The 8243-nt window shown below is 35.0% G+C and overlaps 2 protein-coding genes across 4 annotated transcripts; both read left to right on the top strand.

Annotated features, from left to right (window-relative positions):
* The first annotated feature begins 2783 nt into the window (after positions 1–2783).
* Positions 2784–5406, top strand: LOC131053905 (TMV resistance protein N). Of its 3 annotated transcripts, none has more exons than XM_057988535.2 (4): positions 2784–3485; positions 3593–4666; positions 5062–5109; positions 5271–5406. In XM_057988535.2, the coding sequence occupies exons 1-4, from the start codon at positions 2932–2934 to the stop codon at positions 5284–5286; spliced, it is 1692 nt and encodes a 563-aa protein (XP_057844518.1). In that variant the 5' UTR covers positions 2784–2931; the 3' UTR covers positions 5287–5406. The 3 variants fall into 3 exon arrangements, with proteins under 3 accessions (XP_057844518.1, XP_057844517.1, XP_057844516.1); XM_057988534.2 differs by having other exon boundaries at positions 5062–5114; positions 5271–5375; XM_057988533.2 differs by lacking the exon at positions 5271–5406 and having other exon boundaries at positions 5062–5262.
* On the top strand, positions 5262–7729 carry LOC131053907 (protein SUPPRESSOR OF npr1-1, CONSTITUTIVE 1). The gene is made up of 3 exons (XM_057988536.1): positions 5262–5531; positions 5630–6958; positions 7055–7729. Exons 2-3 carry the CDS (start codon positions 5822–5824, stop codon positions 7544–7546), a joined length of 1629 nt encoding a protein of 542 aa, XP_057844519.1. The 5' UTR covers positions 5262–5531; positions 5630–5821; the 3' UTR covers positions 7547–7729.
* The last annotated feature ends 514 nt before the right edge of the window (positions 7730–8243 follow it).

Here is an 8243-nt window from a genome sequence, read left to right as displayed (position 1 = left end):
TTCATTTTTTATCCCGCCATCCACTGTTCACTGCAGCATTAATTGGCACTGGCGATGCAGCCCTTTAAACAGCACTGCATAGCCAATGCCCATAGCCTAGGCCTGCCAGCCAGTACACTGTCGGGTACCTCCTTCTGCCGGTCTGGGTCCACACCACCCCTCTCTCGTCGGAAAGGCAGCGGACAAAATGGTCCGCCCTATGCCATGCCTTCTCCATGGGCAATGACTACGCAGGGGACAAAATGGCCCGCCCCACGCCATGCCATGTGATGAGCTCATGTGATGACGTGACCGCCCGTCCAATCAAACCCTCCGTGCCATCTCCAGTCCTTTTGGACATTTTTTAATTTTTTTTGACAAGTTCGTGTCATCTCCAGTCCTTTTGACATTTTTGAATTTTTTTTCACAAGTCCGTGGGGGTGGGGGAAATTTTTTCTTTTTTAATTATGATTATATTTTTAAATTGAAATAATTTATTTTAATTTTTTTATAATTTTTTATTTTAATTTTTTTTATAATTTTTATAATAAATATGACATCTTCTAAAGTTCAATATTTACTTAGTATATTTTCTTTGAATGTTTTTAAGTTTTTATAGTTTGAATTAACTTTACTTATTGCTCAAATTTACAAAATAAAATGTATATAAATTACACACAAGTAAAAAAATTAAATTCAAACTATGTAAATATTGTTTCTAGATTGACAATTTAAAATATATTTATTCAAAATTTCATTTGATAGGTGTATTTTAGATTAATGTTTAATATTGCATATCAAAAAAATTGTTAAAATATTTGATTAAATTTATATATTATTTGATTAAATAATAATAATAATAAACATACAAAGAAAATATACTAAGTAAATTTTATTAATTAAATTATAAAAACCTAAATAAATAAACTATTAATAAAACTTAAAAACATTATAACTTAATAATATAGGTTAAAAAGATTAAAAATTAATAATGATTTGAATTAACCTTTTACTTAAAGAATGCCATCTTCTAAAGTTCTTCTTTCATTCTTAATATTTTTAGAATAATTAAACATATAATATATGATACATAAAAAAAATTGCACATAAGTAAAAATTTAATTCAAACTATAACTTATTGCTCAAATTTACAAAATAAAATGTATATAAATTACACACAAGTAAAAAAATTAAATTAAAACTATGTAAATAATAATAATAAACATACAAAGAAATTTGAATTAACTTTTTACTTAAAGAATGACATCTTTCAATCTTCTTTCATTCTTAATATTTTTAGAATAATTAAACATATAATATTTGATATATAAAAAAAATTGCAGATAAGTAAAAATTTAATTCAAACTATAACTTATTGCTCAAATTTACAAAATAAAATGTATATAAATTGCACACAAGTAAAAAAATTAAATTCAAACTATGTAAATATTGTATCTAGATTGACAATTTAAAATATATTTATTCAAAATTTCTTTTGATAGGTGTATTTTGGATTAATGTTTAATATCTCATATCAAAAAAATTGTTAAAATATTTGATTAAATTTATATATTATTAGATTAAAGCTGGAAGAAGACCCGGTTTTGAGCGAGGACAAGAGTAAGGGAAGAGGAAGCGCTGGATGAAAACAAGAAGAGACCAACTAAGTAGAGTTGGTGTGATTAGCGTCAGAAACGCAGTTTTATTGAGGAAAGCATGTGGAAGAAACGCGTTAACAAACGTGGACAAGAAAGACAGGGAATCTTGTTTTTTTCTTTTTTATTGATGTAGTTGAAAAGAAATTACAAAAATAAGAAATAAAAGGCTGTCATAAGAACAGCAACAAGTGTTTTATAAAACTAAACAAGCTGTCACCGGACAGCAAACAAAACATCAGAAAAGTCTAGTTTATTGTTGTGGTCCCACTAACCATTATTCAATGGAGGACTCCATTATTGATTACTATAACCGACTTTTTTCTCCTCACATATCACATTCATCATACAGGAAAGCCTGTGGAAGAAACTCGGATTCATGTACAAGTAGGTATTCTAATACAGTTCTTATGGAAAGCATGTGGAAGAAACGCGTTAACAAACGTGGACAAGAAAGACAGGGAATCTTGTTTTTTTCTTTTTTATTGAAGTAGTTGAAAAGAAATTACAAAAATAAGAAATAAAAGGCTGTCATAAGAACAGCAACAAGTGTTTTATAAAACTAAACAAGCTGTCACCGGACAGCAAACAAAACATCAGAAAAGTCTAGTTTATTGTTGTGGTTCCACTAACCATTATTCAATGCAGGACTCCATTATTGATTACTATAACCGACTTTTTTCTCCTTCACATATCACATTCATCATACAGGAAAGCCTGTGGAAGAAACGCGGATTCATGTACAAGTAGGTATTCTAATACAGTTCTTATGGAAATAATTATTAATTAAAATTGAAGAGGTAGTCGATAAGTGACATTTAGAGAAGAAAGCGGAATAATGTGAAGGAGAAAAAAGTCGGTTATAGAAATCAATAATGGAGTCCTGCATTGAATAATGGTTAGTGGGACCACAACAATAAACTAGACTTTTCTGATGTTTTGTTTGCTGTCCGGTGACAGCTTGTTTAGTTTTATAAAACACTTGTTGCTGTTCTTATGACAGCCTTTTATTTCTTATTTTTGTAATTTCTTTTCAACTACTTCAATAAAAAAGAAAAAAACAAGATTCCCTGTCTTTCTTGTACACGTTTGTTAACGCGTTCTTCCACATGCTTTCCTCAATAAAACTGCGTTTCTGACGCTAATCACACCAACTCTACTTAGTTGGTCTCTTCTTGTTTTCATCCAGCGCTTCCTCTTCCCTTACTCTTGTCCTCGCTCAAAACCGGGTCTTCTTCCACCCTGTTTTCATTGATTTTCTCTCATTGCTTCTCTGTGTTCAATTAACTCTAATCCCATGGCGTCTAGTTCTACAAACTCTGTTCGACCAGAGAATGAGGCTATGGCTGCTTTCCATGAAATCGCGCCATCTGCATCTACATCCTCAACACTCATCCAAAAGCCGTCTTACGATGTGTTCATCAATCATCGTGTACCAGATGTCAAAAAAACTTTAGCCACCAGAATCTACAATAGCCTTCGTGACATGAAGGTAACAGCTTTTCTAGATTCAAAGGAGTTGGAATATGGCGATTTCTTGCCTGCAACATTAGAAGCAGCAATCCGTGGTGCTACCCTTCATATAGCAATTTTTTCAGAGAGCTATGCAGAATCACCTTGGTGTTTGGCAGAGCTCTCATATATGCTTAAAAGTGGTGCAAAAGTTATTCCCGTTTTCTACTATGTAGAGCCTACTGATTTAAGATATGTAGCTCAAAGGAAAGGAAAGTACGTTCATGCCTTTGATAAGCATGAAGAGAAGGGTAGATATAGCCCAGAAAAGCTTCAGGAGTGGAAAGATGCACTCTACAAGGTCTCATTTTTCACTGGCGAAATCATCAAAAATAGTGAGTAAGTACCAAACATTCGACCTCATATTCGTTTTTATATCACTGTAAATTTACTTTGGCTCAAGCGGCTGTTAGTAGTTTAATTTTTGAATATTTTTACTTGTTCAGTGATGAGATGGGGTTGCTCCAGAATATTGTGAATATTGTACAGAAAGAGAAAAGCAATGTGTCCCTAGTAGTAGCAAAACATCCAGTAGGTCTCGACGAGGCAGTAGAAGACTTTGAGAATACACTCCAACTTGCCCAGGGTCATCAGGATGTACAGATTGTGGGTATTTGGGGGATGGGTGGTTCCGGTAAGACCACGCTTGCCAAAGAATTATACAACAGAAGATGCTCATCCATGGAGAGATCCAGCTTTATTTTTGATATTAGAGAAGCCAAAGGGATGTTGCAGAAAAAACAGATTGAACTCCTCAAAGGCCTTGGTGTGGATGAAACATTTGATAATGTAGAACAAGGAAAGGCAATTCTAGCAAGGCATTTGAGATCTTTTAGAGTGTTAATTGTTATGGATGACGTGGATCATGCTGATCAATTGGATGTTCTGATACCTATAAAAGAAAGGCTGGGAAAGGGGAGTTTCATTATTGTTACAACCCGAGAATGTGAAGTTCTTACATCTTGGGATATATCCTCTGTATATAAAATGAGACCATTGGATCCACACAATGCAAAACAACTATTTTGTTGGTATGCTTTTTTACAACCCTTTCCCTTCCAGGGATTTGAGGTGCTTGTTAAAAAGTTCTTAGAGGCTTGTCATGGATTGCCCTTGTCACTTAAGGTATTTGGAGCACAGCTATGCGGTAATAGTTCCAAAGAATATTGGGAGTCTTTATTACATCAAATTTCAAGGATATTGCCTAAAAATATTAAAGAGATATTCAAAGTAAGCTACGATGCCCTGGATGATGAAGAGAAAGAAGCGTTTCTTGATATTGCATGTTTCTTTATTGGAGAAAAGAACAGTTTGGTGATTGAATTTTGGGATGGATCAGGGTGGAGTGGTCTATACATTTGGAAAAGGCTTCTAAATAAGTGTTTGGTTGAACTTGATAAGGACAATCTCATAAATATGCATGATCATTTAAGAGATCTGGGAAGAGAAATTTCAAATCAACATTCGCCCTCCGACTTTGGTTACCCCAACAGATTATTAATTACGATAAACAAACAAAGGTAAGATTAATACTTTCATTTATTGACTACGTCATTGGTTTGCGAAACGTCAGGATAGAAATTTGACGGAACGAGAAAACCCGGCGTAAAAGACGCTGAAAATGACGGTGTCTTTTTGCCATTTGTCGCCACTCTCAGTGGTCACATGGGCATTCATTACTTACCTGTTTGAATACAGAGTGACTGTGACGGGTTCAGACGATTGTTTTTTGGGGTATTTTTCTGATTTTGGCGAATTCGAGGAGGGAAATTGAGAAGGGTAGAAGTAAAAGAACTTCTTTTAGCTTGCTCTTTTTGCAATCAAATTGAATTAGTAACTTACTTTCTTATGTGTTTTAATAGCCACTAAACTTTTTTTTTTAATAAAAATCTGATTTTTTTATTTTCATTTTCAGAAAAAAAAAGGAATTCGAGGAATTAAAGCTGCAACATTTACATATGGAGTATGGTCGTCTTTTCTGTCTTATTTATATAAATTTTTTACATTATGTAATTTTCCCGGATATTTCATTTTTGTTTTCAGCACGCAAATGTTTTTCCACTAACGTATGTAAGAGGTTGATTAATTGGTGACCTTGTTAAGTTTCATGGTTGCTGCTCGCAGGATACACCAAATTTAAGTAGAGAAATTTTGTTGCTCGCACCCTATTTAGCTGGGCTAAAGCTTTTGGTGATTAGAGGAGATTATTTTAATCAAGTAATCACTGAAATATCAAGAGAGCTGGTATGGCTTAGCTGGTTCGATATTGGGCAAAGGAATCTTCCGGCACAGCTTTCATTGAAACATTTAAAAGTTTTACAATTATCTGAAATAATTTTGCCAGAGAAACATCACTTACAAGAGCTGTGGGACGCTGAGAGCGATGTAACCAATCTTATTTTTCTCCTCTATTAAATCCATATTTTAATTTATTTATTTATTGCAGTATGTTTTATGTTTGTCTCGTTGAAAACGTGTTGCAGGGTCCCGTGCAGTTAAGAGAGTTGGCTATTTCTAATTGCGACAAGTTTCAAGGATTTCCAAACTCAATCGGGCGTCTCAAAGAGTTGAAAAAGATAGTAGTCAATGGATCTTTCAATTATTATTTTAGGAATCCGCCACAAGAATTTTGCGGTCTCCAATTGCTGGAGCACCTCGAATTACAGTCCTGTAAAATGCTACTATCACTACCCAGCAGTTTCGGCGATTTGACAAATCTGCGGTATCTCAGTTTGAAGGATTGCTGCAGCTTGGGGAGATTGCCGGTTACTTTTAAGAACTTGATGCTCCTGCAATATCTCAATTTAAAGAGGTGTAGACAGCTCATACTAATGTTAGATGATTTCCAAAACATTGCAGAGCTGGAGTATTTGAACCTGTCTGAGTGCGACGCAGTGGAAGAGTTGCCTCATCACATCACAAATCAGGTGTCCTTGAAAGAGCTTTATTTAGATGGTATGAAGAGGTTAAGGGAGCTTCCAATTAAAATAGGTGAACTAAGCAGGCTGCAAAAGCTGAAGATAGGAAATCGCTTGGTCAATATTACTGTTGGTTCCAACCTAAAATTCTTGCCTAACTCTCTTGGAGATTTATCCTCCTTAACTGTTCTTTCAATTCAGGAATGTCCCAACCTAAAGTCATTACCGACCTCTCTTGGAAATTTACCCTCCTTAACTGATCTTTCAATTCATAAATGTCCCAACCTGTTGTTTTTACCCACGTCTCTTAGAAATTTGTCCTCCTTAACTGATCTTTCAATTCATGAATGTCCCAAACTGGAATCTTTACCGGCCTCTCTTGGAGATTTCTTCTCCTTAACTAGTCTTTCAATTTATGAATGTCCAAAGCTGGAATTCTTACCGTCCTCTGTTGGGCATCCTACTCTGTTAGGAGTGGTGTTCGTCAATCTGAAGCGGATGCAACTACTAGGAACAGAAGTGTGTAGGATTTCAATTTCTAAAGACAATTATCCTTGCCTTGAGAGTCTGGATTTAGGCAGTAGCAGTTATTTAATGGAGATTCAAGCGTTGCCAATAAACCTTGAATGGCTGCATATATGTTGGTGTCCACACTTGTTCGTGCTTCCGAGCTTTGCATGCTTAACTTCTCTCAAAGAATTTGAAGTACGAGGTTGCCACCAAATTAAAAAAATTGAAGGTTTAAAATATTGCACAAGATTGGAAACATTGAGACTACACACCTGCTGGGAGGTGTCGGGCATTGAAAGTTTGGAGCACATGGAGAAACTAAGGATGGTAGAGCTCAGAGCAAACAAGGGATCAGCTATTAGAAGTTGCATTAAAACGATACAGGTAATACAATATAATATAATAGTTTGTAGGAATAAATTATTTTAATTATCTTCATGTAATCGTGCATTGACTGAATGTTGTGCAAGGAATTTGCAGAAATGGCCAGATGAAATAATAATGTGTACGCAGGCGGTCTCTCACGCGTCCTCACTTGTAGACTCCTTACAACTCTCTCCTCATCTCTCTGTCGTCGACTCCTTCTCTAACAATAATCTTTACTGCATACCGGAATTGATGCGCAACTGTTTCTCCAATCGCAATGCCATTATGGTGTGCTATGTTATAGATTCTGTTGATTATTTACAAATGCAAATTTTTTTAGAACGGCGTGAAGAAATGATTCAAGGAACTTTAAGCCTTAGTTTAATGTCTTCGATGGAGATTGGAAAGGGTAGATGGGCAGTGGTAGGTGTCTTCACACAACGTTCCGAATGGCTCAGAACAGAGGACTCTTCAAGATACTCATTCCAAATAAGGGCTGCTGCCCGAGGATGGACAGCGGAAGTGGAGAGAGGTTTGGCTGTCACAGGGGAAGAGCAAAGTTTACAAGGTTTTGCTATGGAGGCATTGCGCCAGTTGACATATTGAAGGCTAAAGATGACATCCATGATATGCCTGTAAGAATCTTCAAGCTACACTGACATCACAGTTAGTCATTTAATAATAAAGATTTTATAAGTATGTGGAGTAAGGAATGTACAAAGACTGTTATTTTTATCTTTGACAAACAAAAAGGCATATGCGTCACATTTATACGCATCTTTAAGTAAATGCAAGTCTTTTTAAAAAAATCCAAGTAGGGGTAGAAACTCCAATTCATGTTTAGGGACGATATTAATAGTTTTTATTATTGATTATATATCTTGTATTATTTATTTATAAGATTAAGGTAAAAAATTAAAATTCTTTATGCATGAACACCTTGAGTTAATGCATGTAGCAACTCATTCATGTCAAGAGGTCGTTTGGCTTAAGCAGTTGTGTTTGGATGTTGGATTTAATACATGTAAAATTATAATTTGTTGTGACAATCATAGTGCGATTTGTTTGGCAAAACTTCCTACTTTCCATGCTAGGACAAAACACATTTATGTTCAATATCACTTTGTTCATGACATGGTGGAAGATGGAAAGGTAAATTTGGAAAAGGTAGACTGGTGTAGGGCACCTCTACTTTTCATAGTGTTTCCATGGCTTAGGGGTGTCTAGTGATTGTCTTGTGTTTTCTATTGTTGCAATAATGGGTTGGATCTCAAAGATCACCCTTGATGTAACAAAATGCCCT

Source organism: Cryptomeria japonica, chromosome 4 (assembly GCF_030272615.1).
Source record: "Cryptomeria japonica chromosome 4, Sugi_1.0, whole genome shotgun sequence".
Classification (NCBI taxonomy): domain Eukaryota; kingdom Viridiplantae; phylum Streptophyta; class Pinopsida; order Cupressales; family Cupressaceae; genus Cryptomeria; species Cryptomeria japonica.
This window is presented reverse-complemented; position numbering and strand designations above follow the sequence as displayed.